The 23,982-nt window shown below is 43.3% G+C and overlaps 1 protein-coding gene across 2 annotated transcripts in view; it reads left to right on the top strand.

Annotated features, from left to right (window-relative positions):
* Positions 1 to 23,982, top strand: part of LOC146831505 (adhesion G protein-coupled receptor E1-like) — a 722,905-nt gene that overhangs the window by 528,921 nt on the left and 170,002 nt on the right. For both annotated transcript variants that reach the window (XM_085605840.1, XM_085605842.1), the window contains one exon: positions 21,506 to 21,625. In XM_085605840.1, coding sequence (XP_085461966.1) covers positions 21,506 to 21,625 — 120 coding nt within the window. The remainder of the gene's footprint in view (positions 1 to 21,505; positions 21,626 to 23,982) is intronic.

A 23,982-nucleotide genomic window follows, 5' to 3' on the forward strand; every position in this document is an offset into this window, starting at 1 on the left:
ACAGAAGAACAGCCACTCCCAGACTACTACATCACAACATGGGGATACCCTACGGTATACATTTAGACGCAAAGATTATCACCCTAAATACTGCTTTAGCCATCAATGGGCATTATATGAAGTCTTCCAGTACAATGAGGTACAAAGTACCTGAGACATCATCATCTCTAGTTGCACATCATTGTGGGAAAACCACTTGCTCATTGTATTAAAAACTAATGAGCATAAAAAAACATACTTACTATAAACCGTTGTAAAGTGGCTGAGTATCAATCAAGTCTAAAATTGCTACACAAAAGTAGTAAATGGTGGAAATGCAATAATGACATAGAAAGTGTATGAAGTCCAATGATTTCTCAACTCATCTAGTACTAGGTACCTGACATGAACCTAAGTGAAACATGGACACCATCTTGACTGTAAGTAGTAGCGCTTCATGCTGGCTTGTTTATGATCAAGACATGCCATTCATGCCAGACTGGGCGGTAAGTTTGTTTCGGAATTTGATTTTTCCTCACGTTCTTGACCTTTTGCTAGAATGTCCACTGATGCTTGTAGATCCTGCTTACATTGTAGGGTCTGGGGCCAAGATGTGCTCTAAGACATACAGAGGCTATATCATTTGGTCAACCCCCATCAGAGTTAGCGAGTGTGAGACAAAAAACAATGTTTGAATCAGAGAACGGTAAGTTTAGAGGGGAAACAATTGTTTATGCTGAACCATAAAAACCATGACATGATAGTGTATTATAATAAGCCATTTTATGATTATCATCAATATGATATGGAGAGATTATACAATAAACTATTATTAGTGATTGTGGCACATGTATAGAATGAGTGTAATTTATCAATGTGGCCCAATGATCTATTATTTGGTGCAAAATAGGACAATAACAGCATTTTTCAGACTGTTAATATTTGGGTGTAGCTGAATTCATGTGCAGTCAGAGACAACCACATACTAGCTAGAGACAGCTATGATGCATAATTGTTTGTGAATTTGCTGGCAACTAAAATCATTCCCTTCTCATGAGATCCCACCTTCATTGATGCCTAATGTAGCTGTCTGCAGCTTTTCAATCAACCTAGCTTTAGTGAATGATGATGATTTCTTAATTTCCTGTATCGTTTGCCAATCTAGCTTTCATTACATGGACAAGTAATCACATAGATCAGGTTTTTGGTGTTGCCGTTAGAGAATGTCTTCTGTTTTACGGTAATGTTACTTATAGACCTGTTTAGTGTCAGTTCTAAAGACATAGGTAGTTAAAGAATGAGTGAATTTGGACATATGAAGGCTGACCTTCTAGAATATGTAGTCAACCGGTTTCTTCAATTATATACATCAGTAGTCAATACAATTAGTGAAAGTTTTTTTGAATTTGAAATATATTATGAGATGGGGCTGTACCAGGCAAGATGTATTAACTTTCTTTAATTACTTCTATCTAGAGCTAAGATTTTTCTTGAATAATATGTGTTTGTATCATACGTTGTACTCGTCCTGAGGATGCCTTAAAAGATGGATTACCAAAATATATTAACTACAATTATAGAGGAGTCAAATAATGACTAATGTGAATTAAAGGACTCTTTTTGAGTTTCTGAGAACAAAGCCTTGTCGAAGCAATACTTTGTGCACACCTCCCGGTGTTAAAGTGGACACAATAGTCAAGTGGAAGCACACTAAATTTACATTTACAAGGATGGAGTAATGTTGATTGACTTTACTATATTGACTCTGCACAATTGCTGAGGAGTGGATGCTGGCTTAAGCTTTTATAACAAATTATGTGTACTTCGGAATCAAGTCTTAAGAAATCATGAATAATTCTACATATGCTTTGTGTTAGACCCGGGATCCCTGGTTGGCTGAGGTAGGTACCTTAGGCCAAATAGGGACCCGCGTCAGGGAAAGGAAGGACACCTTTTTAGACAGCCCCCGCTCACCCCCTTGGTAGCTTGGCAGAAGCAGCCAGGCTTATCTTCAAGGCAAATGTGTAAAGTATTTGCAACCATGCTCACAGCAACCCAATGATGACACCACAAATAGACTCCACACAAGTTTCATAAAAAACTAGTATAAATGTATATAAAAAGATATACGATGACCACATGATATAAATCCAACATTAGCGTATTTGTAATATTCCTCCTGGCCGGTTATTTGGCCAGCCAGCCCTTGTCAGTTCGGGCGATATTAATGAGCACTTCTAAATGTTCCACCGCAGTCTTAATACAATGCTATGCAGTTCGTAATGCTAGAATCAGGCACTTTACAATGTAACAATAATGCAACTCGTAATGCTAGAACCGGCACTTTGCAAGGTAAAAATAATGCAGCTCGTAATGCTAGAATCCGGCACTTTGCAAGGTAAAAATAATGCAATACGTAACGCTCGAATCAGGCATTTTGCAGTGTAAAAATAATGCAATGCAGTATCCGCTAATCAGGTAGTTCGTTATACAGAAACAATGCAATGCGTAATACGCTCATCAGGTAGTTCGTTATGCAGAAACAATGCAATGTGTAATACGCTAATCAGGTAGTTCGTTATGCAGAAACAATGCAATGTGTAATACGCTAATCAGGTAGTTCGTTATGCAGAAACAATGCAATGTGTAATACGCTAATCAGGTAGTTCGTTATGCAGAAACAATACAATGCATAATACGCTTCAGCACCGATCACGGTGCCTCAGGCGGTCTCTCCGCCATTCGTACTACTCTCCGTCAGCCTCTGTCTACAGTTGTCCCCCACACAGGTATAATGTGAACCAAGAGTACAGCTCTACACTCCGGCCCTGGTACTGCCACACCTCTGGCAAGTACAGGCCACGATATGAGCCCAAGCAGAGGCTCACACTGCAGGAAGGAGAGAGGCCGTGAGTATCTCCCTCCGAGCCTGCACCCCGCCCCAGGCATTCACACGTTACCTGGGGGCGCGACCTCGCTCTCCTCTCCTCTTCCCGCGACTTGGGCCTCCGATGCAATCTTCGTAAATTTTGGGCAGTGGGACTCGGGCCCACCCTCGACGAGGTTGGCTCGTGGTCCCTCTTTGACAACGGTGGGCTTGGGCCGGCAACTCAGCTCCTCCGGGGCTGCCGGTCCAGGCCGCTGACACTAAGAAAATCTCAGGCTGCCACAGGGCACATGCACACAGCGTCGCTGAGACTCTCCTTAACTTCGGGTGCACGGTCACAGGGCACTCCTCACGAAGGTCTCAGGCTGCACGAAGCACATGCACACAGTGTCGGTGAGACTCACTTGGATTCTGGGTGCACAAATACAAGGCAATCCTCACGAAGGTCTCACGCTGCACAAAGCACACGTACACAGCGTCGTTGAGACTCACTTGGATTCCGGTGCACACGATGACAAGGCAATCCTCACGAAGCGTTCAGGCTGCAAAAAGCAAACGCACACAGCATCTCTGATCCTCGCTTGGACTCCAGGTGCCCATGATCACAGGGCACTTCTTCCGAGGGTCTCAGGCTGCAAAAAGCACGCACACACAGCGTCACTGAGACTCTCCTGGAAACTTTTGTGTTCCTGAGTTTCCGCAACAGGGAGCCAGCTCACCTCGGGCCCTTGGGGATAAGTTACTTCGATTTTATCCGCACTTAGTGTGGGAGGGTATGCTCAGACGTGAGTCCCTTGCTCATGGCACCATCAGGATTCAAGCAAGCCGGGCCGACGAAGGCTGTGATGCCAGAAACCGGTCCCCGGAAGCTTGTTTCCTTCCCAGTATAAGAATTGGCTTGGTAGTTTGGTTTGCTCTGTTCCCATCATGCACTGGGACAGGTACAGACTAATTTGCATGTAGCCAGGTTCTGAGCTGGGATGGTGCAGTGAGCTAAAAAACGGTGATGGATTAAAACCATGATCTCTTGACTTGGTAAGAGTATTCTGCATCATTCAGAAACTCTGTCCATCACCACCCCCTTTTCCCAAATCGATTTTATCCGCACTTAGTGTGGGAGGGTATGCTCAGACGTGAGTCCCTTGCTCATTGCACCATCAGGATTCAAGCAAGCCGGGCCGACGAAGGCTGTGATGCCAGAAACCGGTCCCCGGAAGCTTGTTTCCTTCCCAGTATAAGAATTGGCTTGGTAGTTTGGTTTGCTCTGTTCCCATCATGCACTGGGACAGGTACAGACTAATTTGCATGTAGCCAGGTTCTGAGCTGGGATGGTGCAGTGAGCTAAAAAACGGTGATGGATTAAAACCATGATCTCTTGACTTGGTAAGAGTATTCTGCATCATTCAGAAACTCTGTCCATCACCACCCCCTTTTCCCAAATCGATTTTATCCGCACTTAGTGTGGGAGGGTATGCTCAGACGTGAGTCCCTTGCTCATTGCACCATCAGGATTCAAGCAAGCCGGGCCGACGAAGGCTGTGATGCCAGAAACCGGTCCCCGGAAGCTTGTTTCCTTCCCAGTATAAGAATTGGCTTGGTAGTTTGGTTTGCTCTGTTCCCATCATGCACTGGGACAGGTACAGACTAATTTGCATGTAGCCAGGTTCTGAGCTGGGATGGTGCAGTGAGCTAAAAAACGGTGATGGATTAAAACCATGATCTCTTGACTTGGTAAGAGTATTCTGCATCATTCAGAAACTCTGTCCATCACCACCCCCTTTTCCCAAATCGATTTTATCCGCACTTAGTGTGGGAGGGTATGCTCAGACGTGAGTCCCTTGCTCATTGCACCATCAGGATTCAAGCAAGCCGGGCCGACGAAGGCTGTGATGCCAGAAACCGGTCCCCGGAAGCTTGTTTCCTTCCCAGTATAAGAATTGGCTTGGTAGTTTGGTTTGCTCTGTTCCCATCATGCACTGGGACAGGTACAGACTAATTTGCATGTAGCCAGGTTCTGAGCTGGGATGGTGCAGTGAGCTAAAAAACGGTGATGGATTAAAACCATGATCTCTTGACTTGGTAAGAGTATTCTGCATCATTCAGAAACTCTGTCCATCACCACCCCCTTTTCCCAAATCGATTTTATCCGCACTTAGTGTGGAAGGGTATGCTCAGACGTGAGTCCCTTGCTCATTGCACCATCAGGATTCAAGCAAGCCGGGCCGACGAAGGCTGTGATGCCAGAAACCGGTCCCCGGAAGCTTGTTTCCTTCCCAGTATAAGAATTGGCTTGGTAGTTTGGTTTGCTCTGTTCCCATCATGCACTGGGACAGGTACAGACTAATTTGCATGTAGCCAGGTTCTGAGCTGGGATGGTGCAGTGAGCTAAAAAACGGTGATGGATTAAAACCATGATCTCTTGACTTGGTAAGAGTATTCTGCATCATTCAGAAACTCTGTCCATCACCACCCCCTTTTCCCAAATCGATTTTATCCGCACTTAGTGTGGGAGGGTATGCTCAGACGTGAGTCCCTTGCTCATTGCACCATCAGGATTCAAGCAAGCCGGGCCGACGAAGGCTGTGATGCCAGAAACCGGTCCCCGGAAGCTTGTTTCCTTCCCAGTATAAGAATTGGCTTAGTAGTTTGGTTTGCTCTGTTCCCATCATGCACTGGGACAGGTACAGACTAATTTGCATGTAGCCAGGTTCTGAGCTGGGATGGTGCAGTGAGCTAAAAAACGGTGATGGATTAAAACCATGATCTCTTGACTTGGTAAGAGTATTCTGCATCATTCAGAAACTCTGTCCATCACCACCCCCTTTTCCCAAATCGATTTTATCCGCACTTAGTGTGGGAGGGTATGCTCAGACGTGAGTCCCTTGCTCATTGCACCATCAGGATTCAAGCAAGCCGGGCCGACGAAGGCTGTGATGCCAGAAACCGGTCCCCGGAAGCTTGTTTCCTTCCCAGTATAAGAATTAGCTTGGTAGTTTGGTTTGCTCTGTTCCCATCATGCACTGGGACAGGTACAGACTAATTTGCATGTAGCCAGGTTCTGAGCTGGGATGGTGCAGTGAGCTAAAAAACGGTGATGGATTAAAACCATGATCTCTTGACTTGGTAAGAGTATTCTGCATCATTCAGAAACTCTGTCCATCACCACCCCCTTTTCCCAAATCGATTTTATCCGCACTTAGTGTGGGAGGGTATGCTCAGACGTGAGTCCCTTGCTCATTGCACCATCAGGATTCAAGCAAGCCGGGCTGACGAAGGCTGTGATGCCAGAAACCGGTCCCCGGAAGCTTGTTTCCTTCCCAGTATAAGAATTGGTTTGGTAGTTTGGTTTGCTCTGTTCCCATCATGCACTGGGACAGGTACAGACTAATTTGCATGTAGCCAGGTTCTGAGCTGGGATGGTGCAGTGAGCTAAAAAACGGTGATGGATTAAAACCATGATCTCTTGACTTGGTAAGAGTATTCTGCATCATTCAGAAACTCTGTCCATCACCACCCCCTTTTCCCAAATCGATTTTATCCGCACTTAGTGTGGGAGGGTATGCTCAGACGTGAGTCCCTTGCTCATTGCACCATCAGGATTCAAGCAAGCCGGGCCGACGAAGGCTGTGATGCCAGAAACCGGTCCCCGGAATCTTGTTTCCTTCCCAGTATAAGAATTGGCTTGGTAGTTTGGTTTGCTCTGTTCCCATCATGCACTGGGACAGGTACAGACTAATTTGCATGTAGCCAGGTTCTGAGCTGGGATGGTGCAGTGAGCTAAAAAACGGTGATGGATTAAAACCATGATCTCTTGACTTGGTAAGAGTATTCTGCATCATTCAGAAACTCTGTCCATCACCACCCCCTTTTCCCAAATCGATTTTATCCGCACTTAGTGTGGGAGGGTATGCTCAGACGTGAGTCCCTTGCTCATTGCACCATCAGGATTCAAGCAAGCCGGGCCGACGAAGGCTGTGATGCCAGAAACCGGTCCCCGGAAGCTTGTTTCCTTCCCAGTATAAGAATTGGCTTGGTAGTTTGGTTTGCTCTGTTCCCATCATACACTGGGACAGGTACAGACTAATTTGCATGTAGCCAGGTTCTGAGCTGGGATGGTGCAGTGAGCTAAAAAACGGTGATGGATTAAAACCATGATCTCTTGACTTGGTAAGAGTATTCTGCATCATTCAGAAACTCTGTCCATCACCACCCCCTTTTCCCAAATCGATTTTATCCGCACTTAGTGTGGGAGGGTATGCTCAGACGTGAGTCCCTTGCTCATTGCACCATCAGGATTCAAGCAAGCCGGGCCGACGAAGGCTGTGATGCCAGAAACCGGTCCCCGGAAGCTTGTTTCCTTCCCAGTATAAGAATTGGCTTGGTAGTTTGGTTTGCTCTGTTCCCATCATGCACTGGGACAGGTACAGACTAATTTGCATGTAGCCAGGTTCTGAGCTGGGATGGTGCAGTGAGCTAAAAAACGGTGATGGATTAAAACCATGATCTCTTGACTTGGTAAGAGTATTCTGCATCATTCAGAAACTCTGTCCATCACCACCCCCTTTTCCCAAATCGATTTTATCCGCACTTAGTGTGGGAGGGTATGCTCAGACGTGAGTCCCTTGCTCATTGCACCATCGGGATTCAAGCAAGCCGGGCTGACGAAGGCTGTGATGCCAGAAACCGGTCCCCGGAAGCTTGTTTCCTTCCCAGTATAAGAATTGGCTTGGTAGTTTGGTTTGCTCTGTTCCCATCATGCACTGGGACAGGTACAGACTAATTTGCATGTAGCCAGGTTCTGAGCTGGGATGGTGCAGTGAGCTAAAAAACGGTGATGGATTAAAACCATGATCTCTTGACTTGGTAAGAGTATTCTGCATCATTCAGAAACTCTGTCCATCACCACCCCCTTTTCCCAAATCGATTTTATCCGCACTTAGTGTGGGAGGGTATGCTCAGACGTGAGTCCCTTGCTCATTGCACCATCAGGATTCAAGCAAGCCGGGCCGACGAAGGCTGTGATGCCAGAAACCGGTCCCCGGAAGCTTGTTTCCTTCCCAGTATAAGAATTGGCTTGGTAGTTTGGTTTGCTCTGTTCCCATCATGCACTGGGACAGGTACAGACTAATTTGCATGTAGCCAGGTTCTGAGCTGGGATGGTGCAGTGAGCTAAAAAACGGTGATGGATTAAAACCATGATCTCTTGACTTGGTAAGAGTATTCTGCATCATTCAGAAACTCTGTCCATCACCACCCCCTTTTCCCAAATCGATTTTATCCGCACTTAGTGTGGAAGGGTATGCTCAGACGTGAGTCCCTTGCTCATTGCACCATCAGGATTCAAGCAAGCCGGGCCGACGAAGGCTGTGATGCCAGAAACCGGTCCCCGGAAGCTTGTTTCCTTCCCAGTATAAGAATTGGCTTGGTAGTTTGGTTTGCTCTGTTCCCATCATGCACTGGGACAGGTACAGACTAATTTGCATGTAGCCAGGTTCTGAGCTGGGATGGTGCAGTGAGCTAAAAAACGGTGATGGATTAAAACCATGATCTCTTGACTTGGTAAGAGTATTCTGCATCATTCAGAAACTCTGTCCATCACCACCCCCTTTTCCCAAATCGATTTTATCCGCACTTAGTGTGGGAGGGTATGCTCAGACGTGAGTCCCTTGCTCATTGCACCATCAGGATTCAAGCAAGCCGGGCCGACGAAGGCTGTGATGCCAGAAACCGGTCCCCGGAAGCTTGTTTCCTTCCCAGTATAAGAATTGGCTTAGTAGTTTGGTTTGCTCTGTTCCCATCATGCACTGGGACAGGTACAGACTAATTTGCATGTAGCCAGGTTCTGAGCTGGGATGGTGCAGTGAGCTAAAAAACGGTGATGGATTAAAACCATGATCTCTTGACTTGGTAAGAGTATTCTGCATCATTCAGAAACTCTGTCCATCACCACCCCCTTTTCCCAAATCGATTTTATCCGCACTTAGTGTGGGAGGGTATGCTCAGACGTGAGTCCCTTGCTCATTGCACCATCAGGATTCAAGCAAGCCGGGCCGACGAAGGCTGTGATGCCAGAAACCGGTCCCCGGAAGCTTGTTTCCTTCCCAGTATAAGAATTAGCTTGGTAGTTTGGTTTGCTCTGTTCCCATCATGCACTGGGACAGGTACAGACTAATTTGCATGTAGCCAGGTTCTGAGCTGGGATGGTGCAGTGAGCTAAAAAACGGTGATGGATTAAAACCATGATCTCTTGACTTGGTAAGAGTATTCTGCATCATTCAGAAACTCTGTCCATCACCACCCCCTTTTCCCAAATCGATTTTATCCGCACTTAGTGTGGGAGGGTATGCTCAGACGTGAGTCCCTTGCTCATTGCACCATCAGGATTCAAGCAAGCCGGGCCGACGAAGGCTGTGATGCCAGAAACCGGTCCCCGGAAGCTTGTTTCCTTCCCAGTATAAGAATTGGTTTGGTAGTTTGGTTTGCTCTGTTCCCATCATGCACTGGGACAGGTACAGACTAATTTGCATGTAGCCAGGTTCTGAGCTGGGATGGTGCAGTGAGCTAAAAAACGGTGATGGATTAAAACCATGATCTCTTGACTTGGTAAGAGTATTCTGCATCATTCAGAAACTCTGTCCATCACCACCCCCTTTTCCCAAATCGATTTTATCCGCACTTAGTGTGGGAGGGTATGCTCAGACGTGAGTCCCTTGCTCATTGCACCATCAGGATTCAAGCAAGCCGGGCCGACGAAGGCTGTGATGCCAGAAACCGGTCCCCGGAATCTTGTTTCCTTCCCAGTATAAGAATTGGCTTGGTAGTTTGGTTTGCTCTGTTCCCATCATGCACTGGGACAGGTACAGACTAATTTGCATGTAGCCAGGTTCTGAGCTGGGATGGTGCAGTGAGCTAAAAAACGGTGATGGATTAAAACCATGATCTCTTGACTTGGTAAGAGTATTCTGCATCATTCAGAAACTCTGTCCATCACCACCCCCTTTTCCCAAATCGATAAGTTACTTCAGGACATAGCACAACAAAGTCCTTTCAAGTAGGGGGACACAGCAGACAGCAAAGTCCCTTCAGCCTTTCTTTGGTTAAAACAGCAAACTGCAGGCCAGCCCCAGAACACACATCAAGGGTCAGTCCTTTCCTTCAGTCTCTTCAGTTGTTTCTTCATTGGCAAAGGTTCCTCTTGACCACAAAGTAGCTTCAATCTTGTTCACTCTTGATCAAGCTATCATTCCAACGTTCAGGGACTTCAGCTCTCATAGTTATACCCCTCAATGGCTTTGAAGTCTTTGTGTTCAGGGGGGCACTGACCGCTGTTCAAACCAGTTCTGGGTACCTCCCTGCCAGTGACACCTTCTTCCTTTGATTTGTGGCGGTCTGGATTCTCAATCGCGCTGCAGGAGATGGGACAATTGTTTTATGGCAGCAACCCAGGCCTCTTCCCCCCCCAGGGGCTACTCCTCCCCCTACACTACAGATGCAGGTCAGCCTATTGCTGTCTCACCTCCTCCCGTGGGTCAAGACATTCCCCAGATCCTATCGCTTTCAAATTCAGACAGTCAATCCACAACCAGGCAGAGACACACAGAAATGTTAGAGCACAAAGATCCAGCCACTTCTAAAAGAGTGGCTTCTAAACACACAATGCAAAAACCACCTTCATAAAAAGATGTGTTATTACATTGTGATTTCAGGCACACTAAACTTCACCTCTCCATCTTAAGCCTTTGGGAAGATAGGCTGGAAAACATATTACACAGCCTTCCCAGTCTATCCTATGGGCAAGATGGCCTTTCAACAGTGAAAACGAAATGGAGATTATTTCACTGCCAGGACATGGTACACACCTTAGTAAATGTCATACCTTTCACATGCACTGCACCCTGCCCAGGGGGTGTCTGATGTGCATAGAAAGGGAAGGGTAAGGTTTGGCAAGTGGGTGACCTTGTCAGAACAACATGGCAGTTTAACAAACTGCGCACAGGCACTGCAATGGCAGGCCTGAGTTCCCCTTTTTAAGGCTACTTGTGTGGGTGGCACAATTAGTGCTGCATGCCCATTAGTAGCAGTTGAATTACCAGCCCTGGCACACATAGTTCACTTTACTCGGGACTTTACTAGTAAGGCAAACATACCAATCATGGACAACCTATTACCATTACACTTTACACAGGGAGCACTTGCACTTTGACACTGATCAGCAGTGCCAAAGTATCCAAAGTATCTAAGTTGGCAACACCATGTCAGAAAAAAGGTCTAGGGGGAAAGCAAAAAGTTTAGGGAACTTTAGCCAAAAAGGGCCAAGTCCAACACTTTGGATGGTAACTAAAAAATTGAATTAACTTTGCCACATCTTGTTCAGATAAAGGCAACAAGTAATTGAGTGTGAAACTAATGGTTGTGACGCCCAAAAATAATTAAAGGGTTATTTAGGGTAATTATGTTATTGTGTAGGAAGCCTCTGTTTTGTGATGTAATTTTATTATCCGAGATTGCGTAGCGGTCAACCAGGGTACCTCATATTTTCCCTCCATACTAGTAGGCTTTAGTGCAAAGCTCCTGCAAATCGTGGATGGCCACATTATTGTTGATAAAATGGAATTGGGACTGCAGCATGCTCTGCCCACTTTGGAAATGTATTTCCTCAAAACAATATAAATCGAATTCTAAAATAATGACTTTTGGTTTGAATAATGGCCACTTCAGTTGGCATCTGGGCCAAGATAGGCTGGAGGCAAAACAGTCATAAAATTATCTAGGTGTTAGGGTAGATCGAATGGGAAGCCATAAAACCCAATGAACTTTGGCCAAAAACTAAGTTACAGGGTCAGTTTTTGAGTAAAACAGTTTTTCCCATGTCCTTCCCACCCAGTGACTACAAGTTCATATTTAAGTTTTTACTATACGTTATGGGTCTTCTATGAGAGCCACATAAACCAATCATACAACCCGATAAACAATTAATTTTATTATACGAATAAAGAAAACAATTAACAAGCTTCATTGATAATACTAGCATAATCTTAAAAACAATGTAAAACAAATCCATAAAACTCTTAAAAAATAAAAGATTTTTATAGCAGCAGATTTTATTTTTGGGGAAGAATAGCAATTGACCAGCTTCATCCGTAGTGCGGGCATTAGATCGTAGAAACAAAGGTTTTAAAAAATAACAGGGAGACAAACCTGCAACCATGGACAAAAAAAGTTATATGATCTAAGTCTTCTGTATTATTATTATTATTATTATCACATAAACCACAGATTTATCTTTTATTGGGAGACTTTCCCAAGCACCTATTATATATTTAAATAGTAAAATATTCAGTTTGATTAACAACAGGAAACGTGGTTCTCCATGTTAAATATTCCATAATTAAAAAGGTTGAGGTCTTTGCAGAGAGCAGGATGAGATACTGAATTTGTACTTATCCTTTTCTAAAGCGAGGTAAATGTCAAGACTTGCACCGATGCTACCCATTTGCTCTTTTAGCCAACCTTTCATTTGCAGCACTGACATACCCTCCTTGGTATCCTGTTTTAAATGGAAGATAATCAAAGCTCGCTAAAATTTCTAAAAAACTAACAGACATTTTTTTTCCCTATAAATATTTCACAGCGGATTAAGTGTCTTAACGTCAAGACCTTACCCTTAAGCAACCGATAGCCCCAACAGGTACAGACTAATTTGCATGTAGCCAGGTTCTGAGCTGGGATGGTGCAGTGAGCTAAAAAACGGTGATGGATTAAAACCATGATCTCTTGACTTGGTAAGAGTATTCTGCATCATTCAGAAACTCTGTCCATCACCACCCCCTTTTCCCAAATCGATAAGTTACTTCAGGACATAGCACAACAAAGTCCTTTCAAGTAGGGGGACACAGCAGACAGCAAAGTCCCTTCAGCCTTTCTTTGGTTAAAACAGCAAACTGCAGGCCAGCCCCAGAACACACATCAAGGGTCAGTCCTTTCCTTCAGTCTCTTCAGTTGTTTCTTCATTGGCAAAGGTTCCTCTTGACCACAAAGTAGCTTCAATCTTGTTCACTCTTGATCAAGCTATCATTCCAACGTTCAGGGACTTCAGCTCTCATAGTTATACCCCTCAATGGCTTTGAAGTCTTTGTGTTCAGGGGGGCACTGACCGCTGTTCAAACCAGTTCTGGGTACCTCCCTGCCAGTGACACCTTCTTCCTTTGATTTGTGGCGGTCTGGATTCTCAATCGCGCTGCAGGAGATGGGACAATTGTTTTATGGCAGCAACCCAGGCCTCTTCCCCCCCAGGGGCTACTCCTCCCCCTACACTACAGATGCAGGTCAGCCTATTGCTGTCTCACCTCCTCCCGTGGGTCAAGACATTCCCCAGATCCTATCGCTTTCAAATTCAGACAGTCAATCCACAACCAGGCAGAGACACACAGAAATGTTAGAGCACAAAGATCCAGCCACTTCTAAAAGAGTGGCTTCTAAACACACAATGCAAAAACCACCTTCATAAAAAGATGTGTTATTACATTGTGATTTCAGGCACACTAAACTTCACCTCTCCATCTTAAGCCTTTGGGAAGATAGGCTGGAAAACATATTACACAGCCTTCCCAGTCTATCCTATGGGCAAGATGGCCTTTCAACAGTGAAAACGAAATGGAGATTATTTCACTGCCAGGACATGGTACACACCTTAGTAAATGTCATACCTTTCACATGCACTGCACCCTGCCCAGGGGGTGTCTGATGTGCATAGAAAGGGAAGGGTAAGGTTTGGCAAGTGGGTGACCTTGTCAGAACAACATGGCAGTTTAACAAACTGCGCACAGGCACTGCAATGGCAGGCCTGAGTTCCCCTTTTTAAGGCTACTTGTGTGGGTGGCACAATTAGTGCTGCATGCCCATTAGTAGCAGTTGAATTACCAGCCCTGGCACACATAGTTCACTTTACTCGGGACTTTACTAGTAAGGCAAACATACCAATCATGGACAACCTATTACCATTACACTTTACACAGGGAGCACTTGCACTTTGACACTGATCAGCAGTGGCAAAGTATCCAAAGTATCTAAGTTGGCAACACCATGTCAGAAAAAAGGTCTAGGGGGAAAGCAAAAAGTTTAGGGAACTTTAGCCAAAAAGGGCCAAGTCCAACACTTTGGATGGTAACTAAAAAATTGAATTAACTTTGCCACATCTTGTTCAGATAAAGGCAACAAGTAATTGAGTGTGAAACTAATGGTTGTGACGCCCAAAAATAATTAAAGGGTTATTTAGGGTAATTATGTTATTGTGTAGGAAGCCTCTGTTTTGTGATGTAATTTTATTATCCGAGATTGCGTAGCGGTCAACCAGGGTACCTCATATTTTCCCTCCATACTAGTAGGCTTTAGTGCAAAGCTCCTGCAAATCGTGGATGGCCACATTATTGTTGATAAAATGGAATTGGGACTGCAGCATGCTCTGCCCACTTTGGAAATGTATTTCCTCAAAACAATATAAATCGAATTCTAAAATAATGACTTTTGGTTTGAATAATGGCCACTTCAGTTGGCATCTGGGCCAAGATAGGCTGGAGGCAAAACAGTCATAAAATTATCTAGGTGTTAGGGTAGATCGAATGGGAAGCCATAAAACCCAATGAACTTTGGCCAAAAACTAAGTTACAGGGTCAGTTTTTGAGTAAAACAGTTCTTCCCATGTCCTTCCCACCCAGTGACTACAAGTTCATATTTAAGTTTTTACTATACGTTATGGGTCTTCTATGAGAGCCACATAAACCAATCATACAACCCGATAAACAATTAATTTTATTATACGAATAAAGAAAACAATTAACAAGCTTCATTGATAATACTAGCATAATCTTAAAAACAATGTAAAACAAATCCATAAAACTCTTAAAAAATAAAAGATTTTTATAGCAGCAGATTTTATTTTTGGGGAAGAATAGCAATTGACCAGCTTCATCCGTAGTGCGGGCATTAGATCGTAGAAACAAAGGTTTTAAAAAATAACAGGGAGACAAACCTGCAACCATGGACAAAAAAAGTTATATGATCTAAGTCTTCTGTATTATTCTTATTATTATTATCACATAAACCACAGATTTATCTTTTATTGGGAGACTTTCCCAAGCACCTATTATATATTTAAATAGTAAAATATTCAGTTTGATTAACAACATGAAACGTGGTTCTCCATGTTAAATATTCCATAATTAAAAAGGTTGAGGTCTTTGCAGAGAGCAGGATGAGATACTGAATTTGTACTTATCCTTTTCTAAAGCGAGGTAAATGTCAAGACTTGCACCGATGCTACCCATTTGCTCTTTTAGCCAACCTTTCATTTGCAGCACTGACATACCCTCCTTGGTATCCTGTTTTAAATGGAAGATAATCAAAGCTCGCTAAAATTTCTAAAAAACTAACAGACATTTTTTTTCCCTATAAATATTTCACAGCGGATTAAGTGTCTTAACGTCAAGACCTTACCCTTAAGCAACCGATAGCCCCAATGGAGCACTGCTGCTAATCCCTGAACAAAAGTGCTGGTCAGGCCTAATTCCAATCCAAGAGCCTGAACTACTGCTAAGGTACTCAAATCACACAGCTTTTGAAGGATTTTACTCTCTATTGAGTCCAAAAAAGCCTTTTTTTTAAACTTCCATTGTTTTAGTTGCGTATAAAAAAGTTGGAGGAACTTTTAACCGATAAACCAATAAAAGCTGGGAGACATGCCATTGGCCCAGGGAATTATGGATCACCGAACCTTACCATGGGACACTGCCTTGTTGGAAACATCTTGAATATGGGCTTTTTTGTTTAAGTTACTAGAAAAAACGTGTCCAAATAAGGATAAGATTTCACAGTTTCTTACATTTTGTTTCCTAATTTCCGAGGAAAATCTATTTTCTCCCTGTGCTTGCTCCCTTTAAAAATCATCACCTTGTATTCAGCCCTATTCATTTTTTAATAATGCAAATATGCTTACTGTTGAAGGCAAGTCAGACAATTTTGTAACCCCTTTTCCGTGAGGTCAAAAATAACAATGTCATCTGCATATTAGAAACAAGAACTCAAACAATCTCCTATACTTAATGAATCGCCCTTATAGTTACAAAAACAATTGAGGTGCATCAAATAAATACAAGGAAAACAATAAGGGGGCCAACATGTAACCCTGTTTAAGGCCATTTTGTGTATTAATTCGAGGTGATAGATCTTGATTTCCCCCTATGAGCACCGTGCACCATATACAGGTATGCACAGAAATAATTAAACATAATACATTCTCAGGCATACCTAAATTTGACAGTTTGTTCCAGAGAGTGCAACAGTAGGGAAAGTGTTGGATTGCGTAGGGGTCAAAATTACTATTCCAACTCCAGAGAGTGTAACAATAGGGAAAGTGTTGGATAGCGTAGGGGTAAAAATTACTATTCCCACTCCAGAGAGTGCAACAGTAAGGAAAGTGTTGGATAGCGTAGGGGTAAAAATTACCATTTCCACTCCAGAGAGTGCAACAGTAGGGAAAGTGTTGAATAGCATAGGGGTTATAATTGCTATTCCAACTCCATAAAGTGCAACAGTAGGGAAAGTGTTGGATAGAGTAGCGGTAAAAATTACTATTCCAACTCCAGAGAGTGCAACAATAGGGAAAGTGTTGGCTAGCGTAGGGGTGCAAATTACTATTCCCACTCCAGAGAGTGCAACAGTAGGGAAAGTGTTGGATAGCGTAGGGGTAAAAATTACTATTCCAACTCCAGAGAGTGCGACAGTAGGGAAAGTGTTGGATAGCGTAGGAGTAAAAATTTGTATTCCCACTCAAGAGAGTGCAACAGTAGGGAAAGTGTTGGATAGCGTAGGGGTTATATTTGCTATTCCAACTCCAGAGAGGGCAACAGTAGTGAAAGTGTTGGATAGCATTGGGGTCAAAATTACTATTCCCACTCCAGAGAGTGCAACAGTAGGAAAAGTGTTGGATAGCGTAGGGGTTAAAAATAACATACTTATCAATTAGATAATTTTTGTATTAAATAATGAATTATTAATACATTAACAATAAATCAATTATAAATTCCAATGAATTAAAATTAATATTTACTTTAATAACATTAAATTACTTCCCACCCTATTCCCCAATAAACACACAACCCACTCCGCATACAATTTAACACAATCAACCTTTTCCGCACTGCGTGAATTTTCGCGCTGTGCGGGCGTTTTATTGAGTGGGCGAAGTTTGGACGGCCCCCGGCCGTCCTCCGCACACGGCCTCCATGACGTCGGCCGGCTGGGGGCCATCTGAAGCACACAAGGGGTTAATATAATGATCAATTAATCAATTAATAAATATGAATCACCAATTAATAATTAATTAACAATACATTAATTATCAATACCAATAAATAAAAATTAATAAAAATGAATTACCAATTAATAATTAATTGGCAATAAATTAACAAAACCAGTACGTAATAATTAATAAAAATGTATTACCAATTAATAATTAATAAACAATACATTAATTACCAAAAAATTACAATTATGAATTAATTTACTATAATTACATTACTTCCCACCCTATTCCCCTATAAACCCACAACCCACTATGGCACTAAAACGCAAAATTGACTTTAAAAAAAATTTGTAACTTCTAAACAATTGATACATATATTTAAAAAAAAATACAAAACATAACAAAACATGTGGAACACACACATATAAAATAAATACTAAAATACATAAGACTAACATAAACATCAATATTATTAACATTGATATTTTTACTATCGATATTACTAACTTCGATCTTAACAAAATTGATATTTCTTACCTTCAGCGATATTCTTGATGTCGATATTCTGTCCCTACGATATTTAAAGCTCAATATTAATGTAAGTCGAAATAAAAAAAACTCGATATTATGTCTGTGCACCGCTGCTGATAAGTGGTATTCCACCGGCAATGTCTCTGGGTGGAATAATTGGGAGAAACCTGCAGAAATTGACACAGTAAGTCAAATTTCTAAAAGGGATCCCACCAAATCTTATAATTCCTGTTGTTTCTTTGCCCCTCAAATTAATGGGAACATTGGTAACGGTAAATCAGGGCCAGGGAAATAGCAGAAATGATTCTGGCTGTGCATAATGAGAGTCAGAGATTAAATTGCTTCTCTGTTTTTCTAGGCTCCGAAGTGCGCTGGTCTTTTCTTAACTCAATAGTTTTGTGCAGTGCAGACAGCGCACTTTCCTGCATCTTGCAGCTCTAAGAATGGGATTGTGATACTGCCCCAAGTTCTTGAGAAATCATGTGTAGAAGATCATCTGAAATTTTGAAAATTAAAAAGGCAAGATATATTTAATAGATGTTTACTGGAGTCTTGGACTCCAATTGTACCAAATAAACCCATTGAAAAATAGTATTAGGCATACCTTTGTAAGACTCCAATTTCTATTAAGTAATATAGCAGATATAACATTTCACCCGAAAAATGTGTGTTCTCAGTTAAGAAATGTAGGCTCTTTGAGAAGTGGGACAAGACCTTGACATGCAATTGGCTCTTGAGCAACCTAGGGTACAGTCACAAAACACACATGACACATGTCCATGTTGGTACATTAAGGCAGTGCATGGTCAAAATGGAGATGCGGCGAGTGCAAGGTAAGTGGTTTTATTTATTTATTTCATGTATTTTCCCTATCCCATTGTCTGTCAACTTCTCCCCCTGCCCCGCTTGGCCCCCGCCCCGCTTGACCCCCCACCCCACCCCACTGCTCATACATGTACCGTCCTTGCCTGCTGGTTTGGTACTTCAGAATAGAGAATGCTGCCTTCTCAGAACCTTCGGTGTCCCTCAGTCTCACCCTGTGTCTACAGAAGATCTTCTTGTTTGGTTGGCAGTCCTTCAACAGTAGATTGAGAAGTGGGAGTACGATGTGGAAGGTATGACAGCCTAAGTTTAACTTAGAAAAGGATAGACATTTCTATCCAAATAAAAGTCATGCCCCTTCTAGCCCTGCCCTTCCCCTGCTCTTTGACTGTTCTCAGATTCCACCATCATTTACCTTCCTTCCAGTATCAGCCACACTGCAATGCATAATGAGACATCGAAAGCCTGCTAAGCAGCACCTGCCACCCATTTGGCATGTACTGTCCCACCATGTAGCGTGAAATAAGTAATTCCAACAACCGTGGGTAAAACATGAAGTGGGTGGGATGAGGAAGCAGGTCCTGGAGGCGAGGTCACTGTGTTGGCCCCATCGAAGTGGAAGCTGTTGTTGTGGGTGCTGAAGCAGCAGGACATGGCTTCTTGCCAGCAACACATAGATTCTACAGGGAGAGAGTGAGGGAGTCAGTGGTAAAAGAGCCACAGAGAAGGTGGGAAAGAGTGACTGCCAGGAAGGTGGCCATGGTAGATTCCTGGCACTCACTCTTCTACGGACTGGCTCTTCGACGGACCCCCTCCTTGATGGAATAGAACCTGCACTCCCCCCCACCCCCAGCGCCTTGAGACCCTTACGGGTTAATAGGCGCGCTTAACAAACGCCTGATTGATTGGTTGATTCCCAAGACGGGCTACCTTTTACCTAGTTACCATTGAAAAATGGAAAATGTACAGGATTTTTTTTTATCATCCACAAAATGCCATGGCAGCTGTAGAACTCACCAGGCCAATGCCTGAATGGGACTTGTCCAAAGAAATGAATGGCACAAGGGCCCTGACCCCAAGCTTTTCGCTATATATATCATATTTGGTATGTTATATTATTTTGAACTGAGCTCTGGCAGACAGGTCCTTAAAGGAGGACTTGATACGTATCACGATTCAGCAACAATGTATTCCTTGCACAGGCCTTCCTCTCAAGGGTTGGCTGCTTGAGCTGATAATGCAGGCACACTTACTGAGCTGTTCCAATATATCAGCATCACTACTTGAAGGTCACACAGGCTGTTGGGTCCCAGTTTCACAAGAGGCAAATTAACTGCAGATCAAATTGAGGTCCATTGAGTGGGAAATTTAGTGATGACCAGTGATTGCAAATGCAAGAACCTCACTTAGGGGCCTAAGTGAGGTCCCGCACCAGCAATTAGGATGCCACCGCCACGGTGGCGGTGGCATCCCCCATCCACATCATTGTGGCGGGCGGTGCACAATGCTGTGGCTGCACATTGTGCATTTATATGCACAACGTGGCAGGCACCGCGCCGTGCCTGCTATGCGGGCAGTGGCGATCTGCCGGATATCATAATAGACCCCTTAATGTTGCAGCTACTTGAAGAGCCTATAATTAAAACTAACTATAGAGTGGCATTCAGGATGGTGTCAGTTTTGGTGTGCACTGTGGCTTCAGTACTGGAATGGTAAATGTCACATGCTAAGATTTGAAACTTCCAACATAGCCCTTCTCAAGACATTTATAACAGTAACCCCCTATAACAGGGGCGACAGCAAGACAGTGTCAGGCAAGCTCCCCCGATTAACTAGCCATCACCTCTAGAGGTCTCGTGTGGGAGTGACCCGAGCATTCAATCACCAATTTATTTAAATTCTCGGTCACGCCCGGATGTAGGGTTGTGTACTGAGTATAAGGGTCTTTATGGTATGAGGTGGATAACTCACTACACCTCCTATAGAATAAAAAATTACAATTTGGACAGATTGACGAATTAGTCGCTGGTCCACAAACAGACAACAGACCCTCCAATGTCATGATGGTCATGCATTCGAATAGGTATGCTGGAGGAAGGTGGGAGGTTCCTATAATTGAACATCAACAGGTGCGTTAGTTATCAGAAGCATTCATTGTGAATTGTGCTTGCATAGTGTGTATACGTGTGTGCCTGTTCAGAATTGTGTGCATGTACATGCCGATTTGTGTTACTACTTTTATGTGTAGTTTGTTTTTGTAAATGAATTGTTCACCTAACAGTTCTTTAACGCACAGTGATTGCAATAAACTGAAAGGAATATGATGAGAGAAGCTAAAATAAAGTTCAAAAGGGAAAATAAAATGTTTTAAGACTTTTTTTGACCATGTATGTGCCAATATTTGTCCTTGTGTGCAAGCATGCATCAGTGCGTGTGCGTGTTTCTGCATGTGTGCATTCATGTGAGTGTTGTGGGTGAGTCTTTTAGATTATGTGTAACGAGCAGAGGAAAGAGAAGGTGAGAACCATAGCTTGAAGTCATGGTTTTCAGTAAGTAGGGAGGAGTGGGAAAGAAAAGGAGAGGGAATAAGAGAAAGAAAGGGGGGCCAGTTGACAGCGGCGGTAGCTGACAGTGGCAAAGCAGAAGTGGACATTGTCGTTCTCTTCTCTTTGCATGAAGGAGAAGCCAAAGTCTTTTTCCTTCTCTGCTCACCCGCCCCCACACGCCGGGCCTAATCTAGAGGCTATTTTAGCCGTCCTGGGACACATGTTTTAAAAAAGAAGTAGGGGTACGGAATCGATTAAATTAAAGAAGTAGGGGCACGCCGTGCCCCACCGATCCCCCCCACTTCTATCACTGCTTACAATAGCACAGATGTAATGTACTTTAATACAACTGAGAGGAGACCCTAAAGCAGCACAGTATGGTGAAAGGTCTCTGCTTCCGTTGACTTGTTCTTAACGCTTGTTTATTTCCTCCTCTGACAGGTGTGGAGCTGAAGGCGGTAGAGGGCGGCTGCAATGAGAGGAACTCTCTGATTAACCTGTCTGCCAAACAGGACCACATGCACATTAGCTGCAGAACCATCACTGGAAACAGAGACCAAGGTATTGCCAGAATTCCTGCCTTCAAATAGTTTCCGCAACTTAGACCGCAATTTACAGTAAATGTACCCTAATCTAACACTGGCTCTATGTTCAGCTCATTCATACATGATCCTCACTCCTTTATTATCACAAGATCAAAGCACAGGATTGCCTGCAACAATCACACACACTGCTAAGCACTGATTCTGGCCCAGAGAGCATGGGAAGTAGTGATAGTCAGACAAATTCCTAAGACGGACTAGTTTTAACCTAGTCACCAATGGAATACATACATACATATAGACATACAAGGAAAACTGTGAACATCCATGAAAAAGCCTGGTGCTGTTTGTCAATGCACCTCTGTCTATAACTTGGCACAAGCCAGATATTTGCACTTCCAATACTGCATAGCTGCCACTCTTGACCCTCCCATGACAAAGCAATTGCCACAGTCTGCCAGTGAGTCTGACTCGAGCCTTGCATACCCAGTTGAGTCCTGTTCACAGTTTTACGCCATTAGTCAATCTGACAACATATTTGTATTGCCAACAATTGTTCAATCCCAGTGCAGCTAAACTCTGAAGCACACACTGCTCGCTGTACTGGCTCTTCAACATTGTATTGATCTCTAAACAAATCCGGCTAGCCTCGCTCTGGTGCACAGCCTAGTACCAACACAGTTGCAGTCTGGCTTCTGTAGTCAAAACGACTCCTCTGCTGGTGCTGTGAATGAGGATGACACCAATCTCTTCAAAGAAGGTGTGGCCTCTGTGAGTCCACTTTGTGTAAACTCTCTCTACTAGGGCCTAACAAAAAAAGATACCTTCCAGAATGCTGGGCTATGAGCCATCTCTATTGTATTCATCTTAGAGCCTGATTACGAGTTGCACGTTAAATTCTGCCCTGTGCGTAAACCCCTGTTTACTCATGGGTTGGAATTACAAGCTGTTAGGTATTTAACTCATCCAAAATACCACGAGTGCTCAAACTTCATTAAAACCTGTCAAAAATGAACAGGGAAAAACCATATGGTATTTACCGTATCATGCAGATTTTGGTGCGTTAAACACAAATAGCCACATGTTATTCACCAACTCGTAATAGATGGTATTTATCGCACCTGATAAATAACAGGTTACGTGGTATTGTTATTTATCATGTGCATTAAATACCACTTATACTCGTAATCAGAGCCTACGTCTTTTTACTCTGAGCACCCCATTCAACTCCTGCTTAACGGAACATGTAGGAGAGAGTGATGGGTTTACCAATGAACATGTCTAATGCATTGTAAACGAAACAGCTGCCATACTCGGTTGATAGGTCTAGGGGCCGGGCCTGAGATGCACCATCATCATCATCCGTATTAAGGTGAGCTCGCTCCTTCGTTCTTTACACATTGCCGAAGACAGCAGTTCATTTTTGTGGTACTATCTCTGTCAACCTGTCCCAGCCCCTTAAGGGACAGTTTCTCCTGTCCATCCTGTAATTGTATCTATGCATCTGGTTAGTGACAAAAACTCTTTCATGATTTCCACAACATACTACTCTATGCAGTGGATCTCATTGCTCCCTTACACAATGGTTCAGCTGAAGCAGCCCTGCCTAATTTAGTACCAAACTTGGTAGTCATAACTAACAAGGGTGGTAGAAGATATGCATACTTTCATTATGTAGCTATCTAGTAAGAGCTTTTATTTTTTTATTTATTTGAAGTTTTATATAGCGCGAACATGACACATTTGGGTATCAGAGCGCTTTACAAGGAAAAGTATGTTACATACACGAAGGCATGGCCAGGGATGGGGGCTAGGGAAAAGTCAATAGTTGGACAAAGCCGTGGCTATATACAAGAGTCAATACAGTTCCAAAATCAGCGATGACTTTAGTACGATAGGGCACAAGGAGAAGATATATATATAATAAATGGTACAGATCCAAGTACATAATGGCGTGGGCAGAATACAGGGATGGGGGATCGGAAATGACAAAAGTAGGGCAAAGCCGTGGATATATACAAGTGTCAATAGATTTCCAAGATCGGCGGGTAATTGGATAACAATAGGACGAAAAAGATATGTACAAAAACTGGTACAGGGAGCATTGGAAGGAGTGAGAGTTGATACAAATAGTAGGTCATATGAATGTGCACCAAGGGAGCGTTATTGGAGGAATTTGCTCATTAAGAAGGTTTTAGCTTCTTTTTTGAAGAGCGCCAGAGAAGGTATTCTTCTGATGGAGGAAGAGCTGTGTTGAAACTCCAATGATCCACAGCCCCATCTAACTTTGGTGAACAACAGGATTTACTATTTCCTCTAAGCTTGTAAACATTATGTGGGATTTTGCATAGTGCTTCTTAAATGAACGACCTTGTT

The sequence above is a fragment of the Triturus cristatus genome, chromosome 5_1, assembly GCF_964204655.1.
Source record: "Triturus cristatus chromosome 5_1, aTriCri1.1, whole genome shotgun sequence".
Classification (NCBI taxonomy): Eukaryota; Metazoa; Chordata; class Amphibia; order Caudata; family Salamandridae; genus Triturus; species Triturus cristatus.